The 25851-nt window shown below is 47.9% G+C and overlaps 1 protein-coding gene across 1 annotated transcript; it reads right to left on the bottom strand.

The window, feature by feature from the left end:
- Positions 1 to 423: 423 nt before the first annotated feature.
- Positions 424 to 22604, bottom strand: SLC13A3 (solute carrier family 13 member 3). Its single transcript, XM_015881669.2, has 13 exons — positions 22473 to 22604; positions 14645 to 14910; positions 14340 to 14503; positions 10048 to 10114; positions 9250 to 9435; positions 8436 to 8561; positions 5894 to 5989; positions 4242 to 4346; positions 3592 to 3689; positions 3112 to 3224; positions 2621 to 2782; positions 2164 to 2301; positions 424 to 1560 (listed from the first exon to the last, which is right to left on the bottom strand). The coding sequence occupies exons 1-13, from the start codon at positions 22581 to 22583 to the stop codon at positions 1375 to 1377; spliced, it is 1818 nt and encodes a 605-aa protein (XP_015737155.1). The 5' UTR covers positions 22584 to 22604; the 3' UTR covers positions 424 to 1374.
- Between the last annotated feature and the right edge of the window lie 3247 nt (positions 22605 to 25851).

The following is a 25851-nucleotide window of genomic DNA, read 5'->3' on the forward strand; positions in this document are numbered from 1 at the left end:
CAGGACGAAGGGACGTGCTAACAAACGTGCTTTATTGTACATTTTCCACTCTCATTGTGGATTTTGTTAAATGTAAGGATTCTGTTGAACGTTAAGGAATTTCTTTTTTCAGAACGTGACTGATCGAAGTTCCACACAATGTTGGTTTTGGTGGTTTCTGTTCAGTCCCAAATCCCTGCCTAAGTGCAGCCTTAAGGTGGACCCCAGCTGGCCCCAGGCTTTATGAGCAGCACAGGAGCATGTGGGATGGGCTGGATCCCACTGTGCCAGCCCTGCAAGATCACACCATCAGAGGGACCCGGCAGAGCCCAGTCACCAACCTGCCCTAAATTAGGAATCAGAACCTTTATCTTTCCACCCATCCATGTCAATGACGGATCTATAAAATTAAATATTTTTAGATTCTTAGAGAATTTTTTTTTAAAGGATAAAATGATGATTAAAATCACAGTCAATCTGCAGTGCTTTCATTGAAAGTACCCAAGCAATCAGAAATACAAAGATGTTAAGAATCAAAGCCTACTTTTCAGCCATGTCAGTGGTACTGCAGTGCAGTTTGCCCACCGACCTCAGCGGGCACTCACAAGTGGGTCAGTCTCACAAACCTAAGACTGGCCACATTCACCAAAGTTGAAACACCACTGATGTCCACACAGTTACATCAGAAACAAATTTGGCCCCAAACCTCCATCTGTGCACTCAGTGCCGAGAACCAGGCAGCAGCTGAAAACCAGGTTTTCAAACCATCGGACATGTTTGGAAACAAAACTGTTGCCTTCCTGTTTCCAAAGCATGGAGTAACACACCGAGTCCTATCGACACATCTCCTGAATCATCCTTTCATGCACAAGCCTGAAGAAATACTCTTCATCCTACATGAGAGAATTACTCATGAGATCACAAAGAGCCCCCAGCCTCCACAGTCCTGCCAGAAGCCCACGCTGCCTTCTCCCTGGGCCAGATTCTGATACACTCACTCACGTTGGGTTGCACATAAATCCATCCTGAGCTGCTCTCCAAAACGAGGAAGGGTATCAGAAGCTGGAGCAGCAAAGCTCACTAGCTTTCATGGGGGGAGAGGCATCTCCCCAAAGATGCTCAATGCTTACAGGGTTGTCCAGGTAACAACCAGCTATGATGAACAGATGAAATTCTCTGGGAGTATCTGATAGGTACCTGTGGAAGGTGGGGAAAGGATCTTCAGAGAAAATAACCAATGGATGCCGCAACACTGACCAGTATTTCTAAAAATAAAATGAAACCCAAGGGTCTCATACAGTGTGGGCAGACACGTGGCTTTCTTCCTGTGCATATGCTGACGATTCCAGTGCCCGAGTCCTAAGTGAGTGAGTCCTTCCCCTGGGGTAGCTTTGTTCATATTTTATTTAGTGCACTTAAAGTGACATTTTCTACAGCTGGCAAGAGTGATGTGGCATTTTCTGCATGGATGTTAGCCCACGCAGGGAAGGTCCCCAGCTGGAAGATACTCTTGGCCCATGTGTTCATAGCCAAGCTAAGAAGGAGAACTCCCATAAGATTCATGAGCAAACCAGTTCTTGCCTACAAAAGAAACACAAATACAACTGTTGAGTTCAACTTGGACATCTACAGCATGAAGTTATTTGAACACAAATGTTATAAAATGGAAGGTTTAATTGCCATTAATACTAGCAATTTTCTAAGTGGGTTTTCTTAAGCCACAAAGGCCATTCTGCAGATGCTTTGCCAAGCTTTGATCCATCAAAAACACTGGTGCCTGCTTAGCCGCAGGAATGTGAGCAGAAACTGGGACTGAGCCTAATTTTGCTTATAAGCTTTATTACACTGAGCTGGGGAACATTTCCTTCACCCACAAACCTCTAATGGTTGAGCTGCTGACACTGGTTGGAACAGGAGCAGGATCTGAGAGATGTTGAGCACAATTAAGACCACTTTTGTCATCACTTGGAGCCACAGCAGCTCCAAATCTCACAGGGTCAGGTGTCACATAAGCTTCTTTTGCTGTTGGACTTGATGATCTTCAAGGTCTTTTCCAACCTGAGTTTTTCTATGATTCTATGATTCTCCCATATTCCTGTGCCTTCCAACATTTCCTTACTAAAGTTACTTTCTTAAACACCCCAGTTGATTGTTTTCAACATATTGTATATCCAAACAACTTACCATATCCTTGACCATCAAGTGTCCAGAAGAAAATGCAATTGAATTAGGAGGTGTTGAGACTGGCAGCATGAATGCGTAGGAGCATCCTATCGTTCCTGGTATCATTAAATAGAGTGGATTGACTTTCAGACGAATGGCCTTGGAAAGAAGAAAGGAACAGAAACTGTAAGTTGGGGTCTGGAGGGAAAGGCAGATATACTGATGGATACAAGTAGTGCACTGTGCAGAGTCATATCCTGCACTCTGTGACCAATAACCATGCCTCTCACCAACAGTATTTGAAGGAGTATTATCCATCAGTACTCATTTTATGCTACAGGCACCTGCTTTATGGCTTTCAAGGTTTTCAGAGTGCCTACAGTCCTGCTCCAGCAGCAGGAGAATTAACGGTGCCAGCTCCAGCCCCAGCACCACAAAGCTGCCTGCACAGAGCAGCTCTGAGCACTGGGCTGCTTACCAGCTCCGCCAGGACAGGCAGGAAGATGATAATAGTGGCCGTATTGCTGGCAAACTCTGTGAATAAGGCGATGACAATCGTGATGAGGATGACAGCCACAGGTGGGGGTACGCCCTCCAGGGGGTGCAGGCGGCCTCCTATCCAGACAGACAGACCAGACTCCTGCAGAAAGGAGAGCAAACAAGCTGCAGAGTGTGGCTCCTGCATATCTGCACAAGAGCTGATTCTGTTGTAGATCCACTAACTGCCTACGACCTTCACCCGCCCACACAACCACCTATGTGCAGTGCCAGCAGGGTATTTAACAGCAAGCAGTTTGAGTGGAATTGCAAGATTTATTAACCTCTCCTTAATTATCTGCTGTGTGTTGCTGTCTCAGGAGGGGTTGTGAAACATGTCTTCAGTAGAGAAACATGTCTTCTTAGTGTTGCAGATGCAAATTGCCAGAGCCAAACAAGAACCCCAAACATCACAGCTCTGCTGGGTCGCACCTCACAGCCTTTTGCCATGGCGAAGCCCCCTCCGAGCAGCAGGATAATGTTCCAGGGCACCGTTTCCTGGGCCTTCCTCCATGTCAGCAAGGGCTGCGTCTCAGTGTTTGGTGCTAGAAAAGGAGAAAATCCCCATATCAAGCACCCACCCAAAGAGGAGCACATCCATAATCATCTGACAGGATGACATTATCAGCCTGATGTCAGCGCTGAAACTCACCAACCATGAGTTGATGATTAAAATGTACACATGGATTCCCTCAAGCTAGACAATTAAAAGATCATTAGGTTTCACCAGCTACATTTCCACATCAAGAGTGGTTTAGGAATTGAAGTTTTTATCTCATTGCTACCCAAAGGAACAAACCCAGGACCTCATAAGTCTTCCAGCACCAAAACTTACTGGAGAGCCTGAGCTTTAGGAGTTAAGCTAAGTCATTCTGGGCACTGAGGAAGAGGCCTCTGGGGTCTCCTACTCACCTTTGAAATCAAACCACCACCTGAGGGAAGGTTTTTGTGATGGGAAGAAGAACAGTATGATCACAATGGTGATTCCTGTAACAGCATCGGAGATAAACCTGCCCAAAAGCAGAAGAAACACCAGTAAGAAGCACAAACCTGTACAAAGTTTATGAGAACAGGGATTTACCAAAGAAGATTACAAGTTTCCACCAGGTTTGAACAACAGTGGTTGTTCACGGTTCTTTTTAATTCCTATCAAGCTGTGAACCCCCTACAAAAACTGCCCCAAGGCCCTGCAAATGTAAAAAGCACAAACGAATCCCCCTCCAACAGTGATGCTCCAATGAGCTGTGCTCAGTCCACGAGGGCTGTGGGGACAGACTACCCCAGCTCTTTGCAGGGAGCAGGAGGAACAGAGCCCACATGAGATCTTTGCAAAATGCTCAGAGTGTGCACTGATGGGCAGGCTTTGTCCAATAGAGAGCTTAAGCATGTATTTGAAGTTATTGTAAGAAACAATAATGCTGGCTCTAGGAGTTGAAGCTCAGCTTAATTTATTCCAGGAAACCTGAGTAACAGTGTTCAGCAATGCAATCAGAAACCAGGAATCTCAAAGACTTTGAAATGCCATTGAAAAATGTGAGAATGGAATGAAAATAAAATCTCACCCTGGTGCAAACAAGCTGGCCCAGCCTGGAATGAATTTGGGATCCCTGGAGAAAAGCATGACAGCAAACATGCAGAAGAAGAAAAAAATTGCCTGTTCTGCAAACCTAAAATGAAAGGAAATGCAGTTAAAGTGTTGTGCTAAAGGTCTGGAGCCAAGGCAGGCAGTACTGAGCTTTGGCTGGGTGAGGAGTGAGGCAGCATCTCTCCAATCAACTACAGTGAAACACTGGAATAAGTTGCACATCTATGAGCAGATGCTGATATTTGGCAGCAATGATCTCTTAGTGGAAGACATGAAGGACAGGGCAGACGGGCACCATGAAGGCTCAGGGTAGATGTCACAACACATGCATGCAAAACTGACCATCCGGATGGGGCAGAGAAAGGCCAGGAGCTGCTTTTGGCCATTCCTCTCATCACTGCCCTCTGAGATATCCTTAAGGCACAGACGGGGCTGCCTCAAAACACTGTTTAAAACCTCTCAGAGCACAGGGAAGGGCAGGCAAGCTGTTGGGAAGAAACCACTTGCATCGATTTTAAGTTACAGGGCTGCTAATCAAATTGGTTGAGCATGGCTTAATGGACTTTCTCGCTCCTAGAACTCAAAGTGAGACTTTGATTCTTCAGAGACATTTTGCAGGCTGCTTCATAATGCTCTGGATGGAACAGCTAAACCAATTTCTTTTATTTACAGCACAGGCTCAGGCAATTGTCTTTGAAGAACCACTCCATTTTCCACACAAGAGCAATAATTACAATGTCAATAGCACAACACAGACATCTCTAAACCTTCACGGCACCACTGCGAGTAGAAGAATATCGTTTTAGAGATGGAGAACCACTGACATTTTGAGGTTAAGACTTAGAGTTTCAGAAATCTCCACTAGCCCTGGTTGCCAGGGGCAGATTGGACATACCTCGGGTTTGATTCCTATAGATACTCAACCTCTTCTCTTTCTCTCTACCTTGGAACTTCTCCTATGTTCCTCACATTTCTTTCTGCAATATATGATCCCTATCAATTTGCACACCTCTTCCAGAAGAGAAAACCCTTGAGAAACTTCAACTAGAAGCATCTTGTTCTTTCTTCACGTTATTAACGAATTTGAAAGGAGTTATTAAAAATTATCTACTCCAAAAAATGCATTTAACTTCTTCCTATGTATTTTCTTTGAGCACCCCTTAAGGTTTCTTAATGTATATCCACAATCCATTTGATTCATAATGCGATCCATCAGTCTGCTCAGCGAGCACTTTCTGCTTTGCAGAACAGCCACAGATACGCAGAAATCACCCAAATCTGGCCCGTGTCAGTTACATAAAGCACACCTAAAAAGCTTTGGCTCCTGGAGCAGAACATTTACAAGCAGTAATTAAGCAGCCTAGCATGAATCCACATTGCAATATGAACTTTGTTCTTGGTAAGAGCTGAGGGCAAGCTGCTATTTGCTGTCACTCTTGCAAGCGAATAAGAGGTTGGAGTGTGCAAAAAAAAAGCAAACTTCAGCAAATAAGCAACTTTCCACAAATACTGAGTGGAAATGTTATTTCACTTTCTTCTGAAAATACATAACCCAGCCCAGCATTCAGGACAGGACATTTCCACCCCACTGGATTTCCTTTTCACCTCAGTCCCAGCTTTACAACTCACTTAGTTGGCCCCAGTTTCTGGTAGTCCTCCTTTATCACTTCTCTGGCTCGGGCTTCTGCATCCACTCTTAGATTTGATTTTTTTGCTCTCCAGCCCCTGTCAAGAAACACAGTTACACTTTTAAATGTCCTAACCCAGGAGGAAGGAGTGTGACTCTGAGTACCAGCAGAAAAGCCCTGAGTCTGGTAGCATCCATGGTTACAGTCCAGTCCCGAAGGGTAGCAAGGCCCCATTTTAGATCTGCTTTCTCTCTGCTCTCACACAAAGAAGGCCCCACAGAGGGTAGAAGTTTTCTCTCATTTATATTCCAAACCACCTCCAGCATGGGCTGTGATTGCCAAAAGAAAATCCCAGTGTTGCAGGGTTAGTCTCTGACAGATAACTACTCGGGTGGAACACCGGGGAATGGGTGACGTGCAAAACAAACCTGTCCCTTCCCTTCTCAAATCACTTGCAATTTCCTGGGCAATCTCAGGATGCTGTCAAGAATCAACAAATGCACGGAATTTCTGCATGGCCAGGAATGTTAATGTGCTCCTGGCTAAGCCTCTTAGCTCAGAGTGCTCAACTGGGCACACACGCTGTTTGATCCTTTGTAGTATGCATGCACAAATGACATATTCATACCTCACACTTTCTCTGCCATCATGCCCTGCCTGTGACCTTGATTAAACCTACAACACACAAGGCTCTACCTCAGGTGCATCCACTAGACCACTTTGTTCGGTCTGTTTCAAAGGGAAATGCTGGCTGGGTCTTCTATACAAGCAAATGGTTGTCTATTCGGAAAGCCCTGCATCTCAAATAGATGTACCTGGTCCTTTGAGTTTTGGGGTGTTACAAATGGCAGCTTCATCTACACACGCTCAGCCTACAGCAAAGCCTTTCAGATTCGAGCAGTGCCAGCCTGCTTTTGGCGAGGCGTCCATCTGTCTGTGCTTCCCTGCCCAGAGCAGCCAAGGAAACTCCTGCAGAAACACGGCTGTGCTTGTGCAGCTCTGCATTGTCCCTTCCGAGGCACCCTGCCACTGGGGAATAGTGCTCCCTGCGCAGCCACAGCTATCCCAATAAAGCTGGGCTTTGCACAGCCAAACCAAACAAAAAGCATCACGTCCTCCAAGTATCAGTGTGACATTTTGCAGGGGGTTTTGGCCAACAGAACTCTTTCCTACCCCACCTGCTGAGCAGGCACCAGTGTTGTGCCCCAGCCCTACACACAGGACACAGGGATTGGGGCACAGCACAGTACGAGCCCTGGGCTCATGACTACAAGGCAGAGCATCTCCCAGCCCATTTAATTTAAGGAGCAGCCTTTGCTATTTTCTGGGTTGTAACTTTCCCATTGATTTTTTTTCCTGTCTCTGAGAAAATGTAAATATTTGGACACCTGTTCTCTCTGTCTCTCTCTCTCTCTTACTTTTTTTCTCCCTGCTTTTTTAACTCAAAATAACAATTAAAGGCTCTTCTAAATATTAGCAATTCTGCATTGTCCCCAGAGGATGCAGGGCTGTGAGTTTGTTTCTATCACATATGAGAGTCTACAGGAGGGAAGAAGGGCTCCGGAAGCCAGCATGGCACTGATGCCATTGTTCTAAGCAGCGTGCACTGAGGGTTGTATGTATACTGGTAAACCAGCAAAGGTTTACCAGTAAAACACATTACTCTCAATTATAGATTAACATGTCATTGTAAATCGAAGCCCTGCTATGAAGCAATCTCTTCCAAATCCAAGTTTCAGCCTTAGAAGCAAATCTCAGCAGTTGTGTTCCAGGAGATTTCTGCTACTAAGTCCAGGGCAACCGAGATTTCACACTGGCCTTCAAAGTCTGGCCCTGCTTTCCCTTCTGCCAATGTAATTCTGCCACTGACCCTTTTCAGTGCAGCTCAGGCAGTAAAGCAATGTACAAAAATGATGTTTCACTGAATTAATACATTAACACATCCCCTGCGTGTATTTCAGTCAGGAAAAGTGTATGCAACTGCGAGAGTCCTTTACAATTCCCCTGCTGCATATCTGCAACTGCTTACTGTGTGCAGCCCAAGGCTCGAAACTGCTTGGAACCAGAGAGGAAAAGATGGGGACTTCTTAGGGAATATTCAGCCTTAACTCTGATATATCCATGGAAGCCTCTTTTAATAGCAAGCGTCTGCCTGAATGCTGGATCTCTGAATCCCTTCCCAGCCTGAATCACCCCCGGCCCCTTTCTGCACAGCCCCCATCAAGCCCTTCCTGAAGCAGCCAGCTATCAGCAGTGAGCAGGGTGGAAGCAGAAAGCAGATGCTCTTAGTAGGAAAGATAAAAGACAGTCATGGGAGCAACATTCAGAAAACATTTACAGGACTGAGGGACTTGAGCTGAAGATGACACACAGGCAGCTGTTAGAAACAGAGGATGAGCATCCTAAAGTTAGCTATGAACCCCGCCTCCCCCCTCCATGAAGATTCTAGGTGCTATCCACAGAGTTACTATGAGAATCGTGATGAAGGTGTATTTCACAATGCTGTGGCAATAAGCACATACATACAGTGAATATAAACATACCTCAGATTAATTCCTCCGTACAGGATGGAGATCCATAGCCATCCCATGAGAAGAAAAATCAGCATTAAAGGAAATGCAAACATAAACCAAGAACCAAAGTTCACCACATCACATTCTGGAAAATAACTAAGCAAATAGGAAAAAATCAAGTTAATGCAAGTTGGGAAAACCACCCTCCAGTTTAAGGGCAAGCAAACATCTGAAACCAGTAGCAAATTACCCCCCAAAGTCACCAGTTGTGCATTTAGGAACATTCCCCTTTGTACTAACAGCTGCGAGAGGCTTAACATGCTGCTTATGGAGACCAGTGTTAAGGAATACCTGGAGGCACTTAGGATGGAACAAGGCCATGCTCCTACGCACATAGGAGGTATTTTTTTATGCCCAAGAAAACAGCCCGGAAGTAGCGGATTCCTTGTTTTCCTTTGCTACCATACAGCCCTAAATACAGTTCACCACAGAACACTACCCAGCCTGTTTCATCACAGGAGTTACGAGGCTAGATTTAAGCACGTGGTCAGCTTCCATTACAGTCAGCAGGGCTAAGAGCAGTAGGGTGAAGCACACATGCACTGGGCTGGCTGACAACCTGCTGGCTATGCCAGGAATCTGCTCCCCCACATCAGGCTGGGATACAACTGCTCTCTGCCTTCATCCACTCACAAAGTTTCCCAAAAGGTTCTGGAAGGACATGAATTTTCCAAGCTAGTTCTTGGCACAGAAAGGAATTTCCCACAGGATTGGGGAATATCTCTTTGCTGTGCAGGATTTACCCTCACAGACAGGCAGGGCTCTCCAGGAGAGCCTCCCGTACCTCTTCAGCTGACCCAGGAGGATGAGGTTTGGTGCGGTTCCCGTCAGCGTTGCTGTACCCCCAATGCTGGCAGCATATGGGATGGAGATGAGGAAGCCTTTCCATATATTTGTTTTGTATTCTTCCTCCTTCTTTAAGTCTGAGAGAGCGTCGCTGGTTATCTCCTTCTCCTCCGCCAGATCTTTGCTTTAAAACAGTCCAAAAGAGAATCCGGTGAAAGCCCTGGTTTAAATACAGCGCAAGCAATTCAGAGCCTTGACAGAAGGAACATTCCCAGATTTTAGAAAGCCAAGCTAATGCTGCCCTGCAGGACTCAGCCAAGTGCCCGCTCACAGGGCCTGAGGTGCACGTGCCTCTCTCAGCCCTCCAGTGACTTGTAAAAATCAGCATAGAGTCCATAGGACTGACCAGCCAGAAGAAAAACATCATCAATAGCACCAAGAGGAAAGAAAATCCTATTCCTGAAATGCTGTTTAATTCCCACTGTTGTTATCTAAGCAGGACCACCACTACTGTGTAAATCCTAGTGGTTTTTACACCACTTTCCATGCTCCTGGGAAAGCCAAGGCACAATTTCATGGCAGGAGACACCTCCAGTTGCTGCTCCAGAGAGACTGGAGAATCCCTGCAATGATTTGGATGTGCCAGACACACAGGGAAGGGGTTCAGCTCCATGGTCAGTCTGCTATCAACTGGGAGCTGTGGTATAATCAAAAAGGTTCAGTGACTGAAATTCAGATTCCTCAGGGGATAATTCTGTGTCTCAGTGCTCTAATACAAACTTTATGGTTAACTTACTCCTCAGTACTTGCCAGAAACTGCATCTCAGTTGGTACAGTGTAAAGTTTATTCTGCTGTAAAGGTGCTGAAAAAGAAAGATTAGGACTTTAAAACAGTTCAAAGCATCTAGAAAATTCTCCTTGAACCAAACAGCGGAACTGCTCACAAAAAGAAGGGCAAACTTCCCCTAACAGAGAAGGGATGGGGCAAACAAAGGGAAAGCTCACACCACTGTGATGGGGTCAGAGGGGACAAACAAGCCTGGTGACAACACAGCACCCAGCTACTCCTCCAGCCCCCACAGACACCCCTGCTGTCACTGCTTCAGACTCTGGGATACTGCAGTTTGATGGGATCTTGAGGATGCCACTTCTCTGTTGTTGGTTTGGTTCTCTGGGGGAGTTAACCAAAGCTCACTCTTAGGAACAAGGATTACTGGGCCTGCTGTAACCCCAGGGCACACTCCTCAAAGCCTGGACCTCAGCACAAGTTTGGGGCCACCTGGGGGATGTGTTTGCACACCCAGTTCTCAGGGACCCTCCTGCATATTTCACACAGGCTTTGCCTCAGTGTGCTTGGCACCCACCCCACTGAAGATGAGCAGGACTCAGGGAAAGGATCTGTTTGGATCAGAATGTCCAATGCTCTGTTTGGCAGTGAATTGGGAGCTGCACACTGTGCTACTGTACATCTATGGGCATATGCATAGGGGATAACTCAGAGATTGTAGGACAGACCAGAAATACAATTGCGTGGGTTTTCTTAAACCATATCTCATGGTAAGGACTGTAGCATTCATAGTTAAGGCTTGTGGCTCGATCAAATGAGGGTGGGAGCAGGGATGTGCTGCTAAACTCTATTTTCTATATCCTCAGTAGGACTGGAGCCTGTTTGGAACCAGGTGCTGGACTTGATGATCCCTGTGGGTCCCTTCCAACTAAGGATATTCTATGATTTTATGACCTTTAACCACCTTCAGCCCAGGTCAGCACAGTCTCTGCCACCTTCCCTCAGACCCTGCCTGTATCTGACCTGACACCCACATCCCCCTCCCACCACAGACACCCCAGCAGCCCCCAAACTTCCTCAATCCTCAACTCAATCCTCTCTGCTCTGCCTGTGCTGCAAGCAGTGCATGGAAGGAGCCAGTGGTCAAAGTCTCTGGACTTGCTCACCAATGACAAGCCAGCTCATTCCAGCTCAGTGAGCCAGGCAGTTTGCACTCTCGTGTTTTACACGTGGCTAATTTACCGAAATTGAGTTAATTGGCTTGGATGCACACATGCTGAGCTTTCATCTCAAGGGTACTGTGATGGAGGGATGTAATTAGCAGAACATTAACCCGTGGCTGACTGTTGATCTCCCACTGGATTTAGCCAGTCTCTTACCATTGATGCCTAATGCTGGCTCTGCAAAGATACATATTTCATTCCACCTCTTCACATTTCTCCAGTCATTTTTCCCTGCTAAGTCCCAACTCCACCCCCTCTCACCAGGAACACCTGTAAGTTACCTCGCAAGGAAGGTCTGCCAAAGGCAAGGCAGAATTGCTGCAGGGCGATCTTCTCCTCTGAAGCTTGGAAAAAGGGGCTGAACGTTTCTACAGGTCTGTATGCCAGAAGATGTCAAAAAACACTGAGCTGGGACCTGGCTGTGCCCACCTTGCATAGAGCAGTATGAGAGATTCAGTGGCCATTTCACCCACATACCTTGTATACCATGGAGGCAGAAATGTTTGTCCTGGAGAAATTTGGCCTTAATTACATTTCTACAGCTCCTAAAAGACTGAAAAGGGCCAAAGAAGAGCCCTGCCACCCTCAGAGTGGTGCAGGTAGCAGTGCTGGGGCTACATCCTGCCCACACAGCCATGGCAGCAATGACCAAAATGACCAACACAGCACATTTCCCACCTGCCCTTACAGAGACATCGTTTCCAGGTCTGGGACCTCAGGAAACATCACAAACACTGCCTGCAGTTCATCTGCATCTGCAGAAGATTTGGACTCCTCTATGCAGGGGAGAAGACTACTTAAAAATATACAGGTAATTAAAATAATCATTATTTTCATCCAGGAATATTTAATTTACTTAGAGAAATGAAATATTGCCAATGATGGGTTAGTGGGCAGAGAGCAGGAGAGGTGGTCACAGTGACAGCAGTTTTCAGTTTGGCAACCAGCACATGGTTTGGGATTAGGGATGGAGGTGTCAGACAGAGCCGTACAGAATTTATAGCTCAGAATTACAGATACACCAAGTCATCAAACTGATTTCTTCTATCAAGTACTACAAAAGCCACAAAAAAAGACTCCAAACTTTGGCTATCAACAACTCAAGCATGCAAATATTTGCTTATCTTCAAGATTTTGCCCACATGGTTGAGCATGAGCGCAGCTGATTGCAACCGTGAGGTTCTCAGCAGCACAGAAATACGATCAATTGATAGGAGATCAAGTGGAACGTGTCAGCAAAGCAATGCACCAACCACACTGATTCATACACTCAACATTCCCTCAGAGAACCAAGTGCCTTTATGGGCATTGTAAAGGATACATTCTTTAGTGTGTTTCTTTCCTATGTGTCTTTATTTTCTTTTTCAGCCTCCTGCACACCACTTCTTTGTTATCAAAACATATCCAAGCTGATATGCAGACCAATGCTATCATACATAATCATAGCAGTTCACTTCCACACACAATCTACACTGCAAAAAAAGCTTTCTTCTCTGTCAGCCCTCAGATTACAGTTCTTTTAGATCATAAAATCAAGCTGATTATTAAATAAGTATACCATCTTCTTACATAGAAGCAAGTCAGGCCTACAAAAAACAAAGTGCAACTACCCATGTAAGAGGTGCAGCCAATCCTAACTGCAGGCGACACCTGACGGACAGGAAAGCCTTGCACAAAGCTCACTTTCACCTCTCCTCTCCCAGGCATACAGGAGACTCGTTGGTTTTGACTGGCTTCAGGCTCAGGGCATCTTCAAGAGACTGTTTTTCTCATCCATTCAGAACAGTTACAGATAAGGATGAGCCCACTCTGAGATACTGCGGTTCAAATAGAATATCTGCATTTTGATGCTGGGCATTTTAGAGATCACTGCTCCTTCCCTCGTATTTCTTATTTCTATAAGTTTCTACCTCAAAAGAAAAATACATCATCACACAGTTACACGATAGTTGCAAAGTGTCATTTTATTCATTCATCTGCTCACAGACCCTCCCCTTTGCTGGCTTCTCTCACAGTCCTAAGCATTTTGAACCAAGGTCATTAACTTTGTGCTTGCCAATGTCTAGGAAAACAGAGCTCTTGATTTTCCGTGTTCTCAAACTCTACTGTCCCAACTATACGCTCAAATCGTGTTAGAGGATGGAATCAAAAAGGTTAAAAACAGGTTCATGTAAAACAATGCCTCTGCAGAATGAGAAATCATAGCAAGAAGGTCAGTGGCGTTGATTAAAATAGATGTGTGTGGTCAAAAATTCATAAAGCAAATGTGACAGAGCAACCTGGAGTGCAAACATCTCATGATTGCGAGACATTAAGGATGAATTATTAGTTATATCTTTATTAGAGCAGGCATACTTCAGTTCTCTGTACTCATTAACCTGCCTTAGGACTCAGCGGAAACCAAAACACTATTGTCTTTAAATTGCAGATGGGAGAATAGCTGATTAGTGCTAAAAAGAGAACCTACAGCTGTTGCTCCAGTTACTAGTAGGAGCTACAAAGAGGACTTCACTGCTTCACTTCTGTCTCTCACCCCTGCCTGCCAGATTCCCAAGCTCCCAGGGGATGACCTGTGAAAGCAGGGCAGGAGGAAGGTTTTCTCTGAGCACAAAACCCTGCCCAAGCCCATCCACCACCTACCTGCTCACTGCCAACACCAAGCAGCAACATAGGGCTGGATCAGGGGAAATCACAAAGCACTTTTAACAAGGCATTCAAACAGATGTCCTGCCCTTCATCTGTCTTTTCTTTCCCGTTTTATGAGGGGAGAAATAGAAGAAAGAACCTGCCCATGAGCACTGTAGATATCAGCACACCACATCCTGGAGGGCGTGCAGAGCTGGCCTCCTGCTTGTGCCAGTGGTGGGTTTAGGGAGCAGTGGGGATCACTGATTTGTGGTGCTACCACACTCTTCCAACTTGTTGGTGTGACATGAGGAAGGATGAGAGGGAGTTGTATGTCAGTACCCATCCACCACAGTAATGAAGAACGTATTAAACTGGGACCAGCACCAGGGCAAGTTTGATGGCAGCAGGGCAGACCTCAGCTGGCTCATACCTCTGCCCTGTCTCAATTACCTTGTGTTTCTTCATTTTCCCTGCTCATATCCTTAGATGTGTCTTTCTCCCCAAAGAGGCTTTTCAAAATTGCATTTGCAATTGGAAGCATCATAGCAGTGGAAGCAGTGTTACTTAACCACATAGACAGGAAAGACGTTGTCAACATCATCCCTAAAATTAGTCTGGAAAAGAGGGAAAAAAGGAAAAAGCTGAATTGAAGTTTGGCAGAATCCAATTTCTAGCCACAGGAAGAAAAGCAGAGCTGCACCTCGACTGCCTGCAGCCCACGTCCCCCCATGCACACCCCCTGCCCCAGCAGTCACCTGGCTGGCTGCACTCCCACACACATCAGCACCCGGAGTGCGATCCTGCGGTGCAAATTCCACTCCTCGATGGCCGACGCCATGATCAAACCACTGAGAAAGAGGAAATTGGTGTCTAAAAAATACTGCGGGCAAACTTTGTTAGATGGGAGGATGCCCAGGAAGGGAAAGAGGACGATGGGCAGCAGAGCTGTCACAGCCAGGGGCAGTGCCTCCGTGCACCAATACAGTGCCATCAGTAGGATCACGTAGAGACATCTTCCTTCCTGCAAGAGAAACAGAGAAGGAAAGTAACATAAGTGGTGTTTGAGAAGTCTTTTCACTTGGAGGTACCAAGACAAGCAATATGCGTCTCTTACTCTTCCAAATATACCCTATTTCCCCTCAAATCATTTCCATCGAGAGCAATGTCTTTCCCTCACCAGATTGCATAATAAAATCCCAAATCCTTCCCAGTTTCCTGAGCCTCCTATGCTGGAGGATGACAGTGCACAGAGATTTCAACCCAGGAGGCACTGGAGGGAAGGAGCTGCCATGTGAAATGGGGTGCCAATGCTCAGGACACACTGCTGTTAATGCACTTATTTGTCCGGCTATCCGACAGCTGCTACACCATCACATCTGTGCTTCCCCTCCAACTTTGTACAGCTACAAGGAAATAGCTTTCAGAGATGGATGAACCAAGCCCCCTCCCATTAGCAACAAGAGGCACACAGGAAGGTTTCTTTTGCTGGCTCAGAGCCTCCTGAGAGAGCTGTGAGAAACCCTCCCAAGGCACCCCGTCCCTGTCCCTGCAGAAATCAGTAAATCAAGCACTCTGATCAGGAAGTACCATTTCCTGAGGAGCTTGTCCAAGTGCAGTGCTGCCCATGGCTGGCGGAAACCCAGTGCTCCCAGCGCCCATTCATTCACTGAACTGGGAAGCACAGCAAGAGCAAAGTTGCTTGTCCTGAAGAGCCAGGAAAAGGAGTTGGGACAACAGCCCCGAGCAGAGGAGAGGAGCCTGGGAGGGAACTGGGAGCCCTGCACAAAGCTATGGGGGGCTGAAGGGGTCACTGGCAGCAAGCAGAGGCAGGGTGCCCACAGAGCTATAAATAACCAGTGAGAGCCCTTTGGAAGCCCCAAAGCTATTTATTTCCCCACTGTTTTCCAGCTTGTCGAACAGGTTGGATTGTTTCTCAAAGGCCCCTCTGTACCTCCACTTGGACCTCCATTCCCTGCCCTGGGGCTGGGGCTGCCAGGGCCCCCTAGAAGGCTCAGGGCTGGGCCAGGTTTTGGGGCAGCACCGTGTGTGAATGGCCTTTTGGACCCAGCTCAGCCTGGTGGATGTGCTGAGCCTGCAGCAAGGCAGGAGAGCAGGAAGGGCTGAACCAAAAGGTGCCAGGCCACCTGCAGAACTGCTAGTTCACCATGAGATTACATCACCACAAAGTAACAGTGATTTATCATTCAATCCACCTGCAGCATGCATCTGAAAATTGGCCAGAGTGACAGAAATGGCTATTTGCCTTTGGCATTCCAGTTTTGCATTTCACAAGCAACTTTCCTAATAAAACTCAAGTTGGAAAAGTGAATACTAAAGAACTGAGAACTATTTGCTTTCATCATTGAATGCACGAATCACAGAGAAGCCACCATTCCATATCAGGTTCTTAAATGCTGGATTCAAAGAACATACATGGTCTTAAATGTAGACTACGGTGAAACGGCAAATGAGACACAGTGAAACAAAACTTCTGTGTTCCCAGAGCTCAGATGTGGCACCCTGCAGTCCCCAGAAGATCTCCATGGCTTTACTTCATCTGCTCCAATGGGGCCAGGACCACAAACCCAACAGTACTAAACTTAGAAAAAGTGAAGAATCACGTTTAAAATGCTCACACAGCAGATGAGTGATTTCACCCCCACAGCAACTGGTAATGCCTCTTGGCTCTGCCTCTTTCTGTATCCCAGAGAAATAGTTCTACTCTCATTAAGTCATTTTCCATTCATTCTCTAATGGCCTTATAAATGAGTTTGTCTCCCAGCAGAAAAGTGTTCTTCAGTTTGCTGGAAAGTTGCACCACTGGACTTCAAAACAAACATATTTTGCCTCTTACATGGGGAGAGCAACTGCAAGTATTGAGCACTTGGATATAGGAGCAGCCATCAGTGACCAGCTGATTGCAATTGGCTTCATTAAATAGATGAAGTCTGATTCAGAAAGTTAATTATGAACTAAGGAAGAGTTGTTTTCTGGTGCATAAAGATGTACACAAAGCATTCTGGGAAACATTACAATGAAATACAGCATGAATCTAAGAAGTAATGCTCATTGCATGATCAAATGCCAAGGGGTAAAACTGAATAGGGCAAAAAAAAAGCTCTCTTGTATGGAGGGCTTTGCTCAAATGATGAAACCCACATGGACTGACAGCAAATGACACCAAAAAGAAAGCTGCAGGATGGAGACACCCCCAGCTGTCCCCATTGCAGCCCTGGTGTGTGCAGCACCATCACCCCCACACTTCTCATCTCCCAGCCCTCATGCTGGGCCACCACCAGACTCCCTTCTACTCCTCTCTCACCTCCACAAACTTCATTTTGCATTGGTGGTGGGTTGTTTTTTTTTTTTTTGCACAATAAGCCTATCAAAGTTCAGAGGGGAAAATAGTAGCAAATAGAGGCTTTTAGATGGGTCTTGTGATTGGGTTAATTTTATAACCATTTAATGATTTCCAGGGAAGTGCTTGACGGCTGTGGACTGAAGCAGCTCTCCCTGCTGTTGCACAAGACACTTGGGAGCGACCTCTGCCCACCCCGAGGCAGATGCTGCCTTGGCTGCACTGAAGGCACCGGGGATTTTCCATACCAGGACCTGCTGAGCTGCAGCCCAGGAAGCAGAGCCCTATGGCTCCCATGGGCAGGATGGGAGGGAGATGGGGGGTGAGGAGCTGGCAGAGAATGGGGGTCAGATCAGGAGAATGGCTCACCCAGGCACAGCACCAAGGCACGGGGATGAGCTGTCAGTCCCACTGCCAGGCTGGAGGGCACAGCAGGAGCTTCAGCTGGACTTAGTCTCTCCAGGCCCAGCAAGCTCCTCAGTAGACCTGGTGCTTGAAGGAGCTCTGCCTAGAGGCACAGCCAGGCTTTGGGTTTGCACCACCAACCTCTGCATGTTCCATGGCCAACACAGCCTCACCCCCTCTCACTGGCTCTCTCCAACACCCACCCTATGACTGAGCAAACGAGGAGGAACGTAAAGGTTCCTCCAGAATCTGGATCCTAATACCAGAGATACTTTAGCCAGAACTTTTCAAGACTCATTATCTCACTACCATTACAAAGGAGCTTCCTATCCATGACACTTAGAGCTTCTCAGTGCTAACAGTACCAGCAGCTGTCAGCATCTTGCTCACCAACTGTCCCCAGTGCTCAGCTCCAATGGTGTCATAGGCCCCCCAGTCACACTGCCTGTTGTCCAATAGGATGGCTATTTGAATCTGATTTCTACCTACACAGCTCCTGCAAACATTATGTAATCTGGACATAAAACAAGCCCTGTTTACCAGCATTCCTGCTAGTGGAGTTCTTTTGCACTGGGTATTTGCGGAGTGGCTGGAAAGGGGCCCTTAACACAGGGGCACGAGCTGTTAGAGCTGCAGTGAACGCTGGTGAAGATACTTTTGCTTTGGAGTTACCCTAAAGACACAAAGCTTATGAAACACAAAACTCTTCAAAAAGTATAAGCAATAGGCAGAAAAACAGAATCATTTTCTCTGCTTTACAAAAGTGACAGCTGAGGCTTCAGGAAAGTGGACAAACTGACCACAATCACGTAGGGAACTAATGACAAAAATGGGCATCTTCCAGAGTGCCATCCCTGCCTCACAGGTCTGAGCCTCACACTCACTCCTGGGGGCAGCAATAGCTCCTGCAGCTTCAGATGGGCTGCAGAGCTGGAATAGATCAGTGGCAGTTTGACAGCATCTAAGGGCAGCAGTGCTCCCCACATGAAGTCATCTCCATTTCTGCATCGTTTTGAGGAAAGATCCACCATGATTTAAAACAGAAAAAAACCCCAAACATTTTCTATGATGATGAGCCATTAAGCTCAATCTTAGCATCATGTTGCTTTAATCTGAAAGCTTCTATCCTTTGCATCTTCGTTTATACACTACCCGGGCCTCTCCGAACTCTGGTTATGATGGATGTGGCCTCACATCTCTTTGTTTTTTGGAAGAAACAGGCCAACCTCACAAAGTCTTTCACCACTGTCTGCTCTCGTCCAGTTTGCCAAAGTCATCTTTGAACTACAGAAGCGAGGCTGCAAGGGCATTCTGCTACAGGCCACCACCTCAGCAAACAGCAGCCTGTGGGCTCTCATTGCCTCTGCTCAACTTTCAAGGGCTTGTACATACAAATATCACATCGCACCTCCTGGCTATGGGTACCCAGTCTACTAGTCATGTTCAGCTGAGTACATGGTGCCATCTCTCAAGCCCTTTTTGGGGAATCTGATTCCCCAGGGGACTGCAGCTCAGCCCAGCCTGTGGTCAGCATTCCTGGCCATCCCAGCAGCCTATCAGATTCCTTTTGTGCCACATGTCCTGAAATATTGCTCATTACCCTCAACACTCTGATGAGGGATTTCTTCCTCATCCCTTTTTATGTTTTCTATGGTCCTTAGCTTCCAATTAACACTAATTTTTGCCAGCTTCCCATTCCCTGCCCTGAGCACGACTGCTTTCACCTTCTTTGTGCCAGCTTGCTGTGAGCCAGGCTTGCCTTGGCCAGAGCTTGCAGTGCACATAGTCACACAGCTTTCAGTTATCACTATTCTTTCTTCATTGAAGTAAAAAGAGATGAAAAGAAGAGCTTATCTTTGCATTCAGTTTTGTGAAATTGGCTTTTCTAAATCACCAACAGCATAAATAACTCAGAGATGGACTTTGTGCACAACACATAACAGGGTTACCACCACTGTTTCCCTGCCGGGCTGCTCTCCCACCAGCAGCCACTCGTGTTCCTACAGCTCAGTGGGCACTACTCAGACCCCCACCCGCTGCACACTGTGACCCCAGCTCACCACATTGCCTACATTTGCATCACCCATTCCCTCACAATGCCTTCCAATGGAGATGCCCCATGTTCCTCGCTTCTGAGTGCAAACAAAGTCATTTTTCTTCTGGAAGTTCTTAAAGTCTCCTTGTTCTCATCAGGAGGACTCATTACGTCTAAGTCGATTTTAAATTGCTCTATGTCCACTGAGGAAGTCAAGCCTGCTTTCTGAAGGCACTGGGACCCATTTGCCTGCTCAGAGCTCCTTTTAGCAGATTTGGCTGCCTCAGCTGTTACCAAGCCAAGAGGCTGTAGACATTGAGTTCATTAGAAGCTGTTGGAACAAGCTCTTTGCACAGCTCATTAAAAGTGCCCCCCACGCCCCTTTCAGCACAGCAGTTCCTCCAGCCCCCCCGCCATCCCACCCCACAGAGCTCCTGGCAATCATTCACTGCTCCATGAGCCGGGGGGTCGTGGGCACTTCCGTACCCAGGACAAACATTCTGCCATTTCAGCAGCCACCAGAGCTGGAGCTGACACAGACCCTTGTGCTTAGTGGGGAGCACATGAAGTATTCCCTGAGTTGGGTTATCTTACAGGCACGACTCATTTCTCACCATCCCAAATGCAGTTTGGGGAGCACATCTGGGGGTTCAGATAAGCTGCTGACAAAGTAGAAATGTCATTTCTCTATTGAAGAGAAAGGAGATTGCAGAGGAAATCACTTCTTGGAGTCTCCTTCCCAAGGCTTCAACCCACATCAAACTCACCCCATTCCTGGAGTGCCCAAGGCCAGGCTGGATGGGCCCTGAGCAGCCTGATCTGGTGGGAGGCAGCAATCCCACAGCAGGGGGTGGAGATCAGTGATTATTAAGGTCCCTTCCAACCCAATCATTCTATGATCCTATGAAAACAAGGTTTACCAATATAATGTCAGCACTAGTGCAACCCTGACACTACCTCTGAAAGGAGGGGCACAGCAGCCTGGAATGCCCCAGCACAGGTAACAGCTGATATGTATTTGCAGCTATGGACACTGGAGCTCAGCAGCTATAAGCACGGCCAGATCTGAAGCGTCCTCTTCCTCAATAGGTTTCACCTCCAAGGAGGGGTAACTGAGGTGCAGGTTTCACTGGGAAACCCATTGCAAACAGACCATGAGGTTTCACCCATGAGCACGTCTGCATCCTATTTGTGGTTCTCAGTTCCATTTACTTTAGGTTATGATACCTGTCTCCAGATCCAAGTGAGATGCTGCCCTTGAAGCCAGACCTCAGGTGGCTCCCTATGGCTTTGGTCCTTATAAGTCTCTCCCAGCTTGGGACATTCCTTGTTTCTATGGTCTCTTGGGAGATGAGAGTTGCTGAGCATCTCAGTGGGGAGAAGGTAAATTCTCACTTGACATGAGATTTCAGTATCTCCAGAGCAGGAGAATGCCACAGAGATACCTCTGAACACACACCCACATAAGGAAAGCCTCATCCCAAGGCTGCGCCCCAGTGCTTCTCATGCCCTACAGGTTCCTCTCACCACACAGCACAACGACCACTCAATGGGAGCAATGTGGCTCTCCAGTCCACCCAACAGATGAGCAAGAACTCAATAACACAAAGCTTGTTCCAACAGCTGCACCTCACTCAGGAGCAACTCCTGCCCCAGCCTTACTGTGGGTGCCTGTGTGGAGGAGCATCCCAGTGACACCAGCAGCAGATCAGTACGCTGATTTCCCACTGTTTGGAGCTTGCTGAATGCTGGAGGCAGCTCCCATGCCTCCCGCTGTTCCTACTCCCCCTTCCCCATGCCCTCACACTGCTGCAAGAAGTGCAAGCCCTTCCCTTTGCTTCCTACAGCCCTGCAGTTCAGCTGCGGGTGGCTGCCCCTAATCCTGTGTTGACACAACAGCAACATTCCCTCTGTGCTGAACAGCAAGGGGCAGTTCCGCAGGGAAAGCACAGAGGAATCACTGCCCCCTGAACATGAGCAGAGATCCTTTATTCCATTCCTTCCCCAAATCTTTGCAGCCTGGGTATCAGCACACTCTTCCACGAGCACCTGGTAAAGCAATGGTCACATTGGTATTAATCGTTTTAACTTCAGAGAGTCATTTTGCTGTCTTGCATGTAGAGGTTTTACCAACAAGCACTACGCAAGCAGCAATAAATCCCAGACAGGTTGGGATGGAAGGGACCTCAAAGACTGTCTGGTTCCACCCCTGCACCACGGTTAAGGTTGCCAACCACCAAACCATGCACTAGATCAGGCTGCCCAGAGAAATACACTCAACAAATGCCACCTGCGTTTCCTTGCTGCATCTGAATCATTCCGTAATCACTAGGCACCAAACATCACCTATCCTCTGATACAACCAAAGTCATTCTCAGATGGATCTGAGTCAGAACATCAGACGAAACCCCACACACTGAGCTCAGTGGCACAAGTTCCCCGGTGACCTCAGAGCCCCGCATGCTTCCACCCGAGGATGCTCCGGGTGTGCGACGGAGAGCTGCAAAACCCTTCAGCCTCACTCACATTCCAAAGCCCAAACCTTCCAAAAGCGATTTTATTCCGCACCTACAGAACACCAATATCTCACCAAACCTTTCGGAACACAGCACCATCGGTTCCTTACAACTCTTGGACGCCTACACAAGCACAGCTCGCCCAGTCCACCCCATAAAACCTCGACGCGACCCCACGCTGTCCCTCCATGCACCAGGCGCACACTTCGGCTCCGCGCCCCCCGCTCGGTGTGTGTCAGCCCCGGCAGCAGCGCGGTGCCCCGCGGTACCTTAGCGGGCAGGCTGAGCAGCACGGGCAGCAGCGCCAGCGGCGCTCCCAGCAGCACCAAAGCTCTCCGCACGCTCCACGCCTTCTTTACCAGCGCCCCCAGCGCCGCCATCCCGCATCCCTTGCCCCGCTCCGCTCCGCAGCTTTATCCCGGGGCGGGATGGATGCGGGAGGGGGAGCGAGGCCGCCCCGCCCGCCGGGAGGAGCTCACGCTGCCCGCCCCGCCCCGGCCCCGTCTCGGGTCTGTGTCCAACAGCGGCTCCGATATGGTTGTGTGGTTCCGTTCTTCAGCCCAACCGGGGGCTGGGATGTTCGACGGCTTGTTTCGAAGCGCTTTTCTTGTTAAAAATAAATGAACGTTGAACAAAAGCGCAGCGGTGCGGAGCGGGACGGGACCATGGAAACACCGGAAAGGCAAAGTCTTGGCCGCCGCCGGGGTGAGGCTCAAGAATCAAGTGAGGAGCATATGACTGCAGCCCGGCCGGCCCCGGTACGGCCTGATGGGAGAGGATGCTTCGGTCTGAGCCGAAGAGGAAATAGAGGAGCTGCAGCCCGAGGCAGGACCCCGCCTGCACTGCTGTGCACGGGGCTGAGTGAGGGGCACACACAGCAGCACTCGGGGCTGAAGCTCTGACAGATGGATCAAAGCTGGAGGAGCTGAGAGTCCTCTGCTTTTTGCATCGAGGTTGAGCGTAAAGGAAGCTGAGGAGAGAGAAGGGAAGGCAATATAACCCTCTGCCTTAGTGCTCCAGCAGCATCCTCTGAGTGCTTTAAAAAACACTCAGATCCTGAGAGTGTTGGGCCCAGATACATGAAGGATGTGTGAAAACCTTGCTCAGCACAGAGACCCATCCCTTCCTGCAAATAATCAGCTCTCTGCAGAGCTGCTGCCCCCGTGTCCATCACTTCTACTGCATCGGAGGCATTAGAGGTGAATGAATGGGATGAAAAGGCAGACAGCCCACTGGGGAAAGCTCTTGGCTGACAGAAGCCCTGAATCGCTGGCACAGAAGGAATGAGAAGTTAAGAGGCAGAGCGTGGTGGTACAGCACAGAGCCAGGGCTGCTCCCCCAGCACAGCCACGCTCTGCATGTTCCCCTCCTCTTCCTTAACAGAACATGGGCAGTTTTGCACAAATGGTAACAAATCGGTCCATCCTCACACCCACCCCAGGCAGGGGCTGAAGCATCGTCGCTGTGGCTGCTTTTGGAGCTGAACAGACACAGAAGGTTGGCTGGGCACTGCTGGGGCTGCTGGCACAGTGAGGATCCAACATCCGCCTGGCTCCAGCCCTGCAGCCATACAGCCCCACTGGCAAACACTCCTTTGGGGCCCAGAAGAAAGCACAGAGCTGCCCAAGGGAAAGCTATGGGACTTTTCTCCATCCTTTCCCTGCATAACACCAGGAATAAAAATGTATTGAGATAGGAAATGAGGAGGTTCCTGTGCTGCCTCAGTGCCATCACAATATTGCCATCCCTAGCAGCGTGGTGCAGAATGGAGGGGATGGGCAGGTGGATGGCTGAGGAACTGAAAGCAACATTCAGGCCATCTGAATTGATGTGCTGGGCTTGTTTTAAGCTGGTGTGACAGCTTAAAACAAGCCCAGCATATCAGCCATCTTGGGAGCCTGTGTATGAGTGTGTGCCATATGCTGGACCTCACAGGATCAACTTCTAAGTGAAAAAAAGCTTCAAAAGAGCAATAAGCCATCAGTGCCACAGCCTGCTCTGACTGTTGTGATGATACAGATTTCTGCCAGTGCAGCAGGAGTGGGGAGCAGGAGCACATCTCCCCTCTGAGCCATGAGTCACATTGCTGCTCGGGTGGACCCTTCTCTGTCCATTCCCAAGAGCCCTGTGGGCTGCATACTGCCTCACCCGGCCCCCCAGCTTCTCATATGGGAAGAAAGGTGATGGGACACAGCTCGTGCCTGGGCCAGGGGGAGGATTTTATCTCCCTGTAGTGACCCTCACACACTGAACTCTGGGCTACAAATGAGCTTTTATGCTTTTATGGCACTGACTTGGTTTCCTATCAGCACTGATGGGTGGCAAAAGGTTATCAGTGTTTTGCATCTTGCAAAACTGGGAAATATCAATTTCCTGCAGACATCAAGGCTCGGAGTAAAAAAACCCACACTGTATCACCTGCATGCACAGCTCTCACATATGCACACAGCAACTGCCCACACAGAGGAGGCACTGTTCAAAAGTCATGCAACAGTATACCCAGGTTATGCAACTGTGTTCTCATCCCTATTTCTTGCTGTACTAGTATGCATTTTCTCTCACAATTGATTTTCTTCTTAGTGGACTTAGAGGTCTACAACCCACAGGTCTCCAAAAATCCCCTTGTTTTAGTTCTGTACTTCTGCCATTAGTGGGTGAAGCAGAGTTCATTGTTATTATTGAAAAAGTACTGCCAGGCTGGTGAACACGAGCTGGTGGCTGCCTGCCTTTTTCCATAAGAGAAATCACCAGCAGCAATCAAACACCAGAAACACCATCTCACCAATAACCAGCAGTCCCATTCAAACTCCTAACACTGCAGATTCTTCCTATGAAGCTCTTCTACTTCTGTTCCCTTTGCCATTCCCTCTTTCCTTTCTTCCTCTTTCCCTTCTTGCCTGCACACCCCCAGTATTCCTTCCACTTCGGGAGAAGCCAAAGGCAGACTGCTCCCAAAGCAATGGGAATGAAACACTGGAAATAAAGCTGTTTGTGGCACTCTGCCCTTGGTATCCTGCAACATTTCAGCTCTAGAAAGCAGCAGATCAACCTGCTGCCCATCCAGGACACAGCTACAAATATTTTCTGTTGAAAGACCGTTTTCCTCCAAATGCAGACTCTTTTTTTTTCCAGCGCTGGTGATGATGGCAGGGAGACACCCAGTGGTTGTGTGCAATGCAAGCCATCATCCTGCACAACCCCACCACTCTGTGTCCTCTCAGGTGGGAGAAATGGTCTCTTTGGGGTGTAAAAACCAGCACACCCCCAGGGCTGGTGCAAACAGCCCACCTGGGTAAGATGGGCAGAACATCACTGGTTCTCTGGGTGTCACACATAGCTGTGACCCACGGATCAGCTCCAAGGTGCTACAGCAGTGATGCAGGTGGGTATTCTGTAAGTCTGGAGTCTCCTCTTTGTGCATACATCACAGATGGAAACAGTGACGCTACACTACACTAGTAAGAGAGAAGCTAGAATTATTTAACAGTATAATACAGATATGATGCGGTGCTTAACAAAGCTTGATTGTAAATAAGGATGCCACGTAACGAGATTCGAGATGGCTGGATACACTGGATTGCTCACTGCATGAAGGGCAGGGTAAACCCTCACACAATGGAGCTCTTCCCATTGAGTCATGCAGTTCAG

Source organism: Coturnix japonica, chromosome 20, assembly GCF_001577835.2.
Source record: "Coturnix japonica isolate 7356 chromosome 20, Coturnix japonica 2.1, whole genome shotgun sequence".
NCBI classification, from domain to species: Eukaryota; Metazoa; Chordata; class Aves; order Galliformes; family Phasianidae; genus Coturnix; species Coturnix japonica.

Excerpts from the sequence above, each read along its gene's own strand:
- SLC13A3 (XM_015881669.2), bottom strand. The coding sequence starts at position 22,583 with ATGGCGGCGCTGGGGGCGCTGGTAAAGAAGGCGTGGAGCGTGCGGAGA. Across the intron at positions 4,347-5,893 it reads CAGAAACTGGGGCCAACTAA|GTTTGCAGAACAGGCAATTT; the intron begins GTGAGTTGTAAA and ends CTTTCATTTTAG. Across the intron at positions 1,561-2,163 it reads ACTTGATGGTCAAGGATATG|GCAAGAACTGGTTTGCTCAT; the intron begins GTAAGTTGTTTG and ends TTTCTTTTGTAG.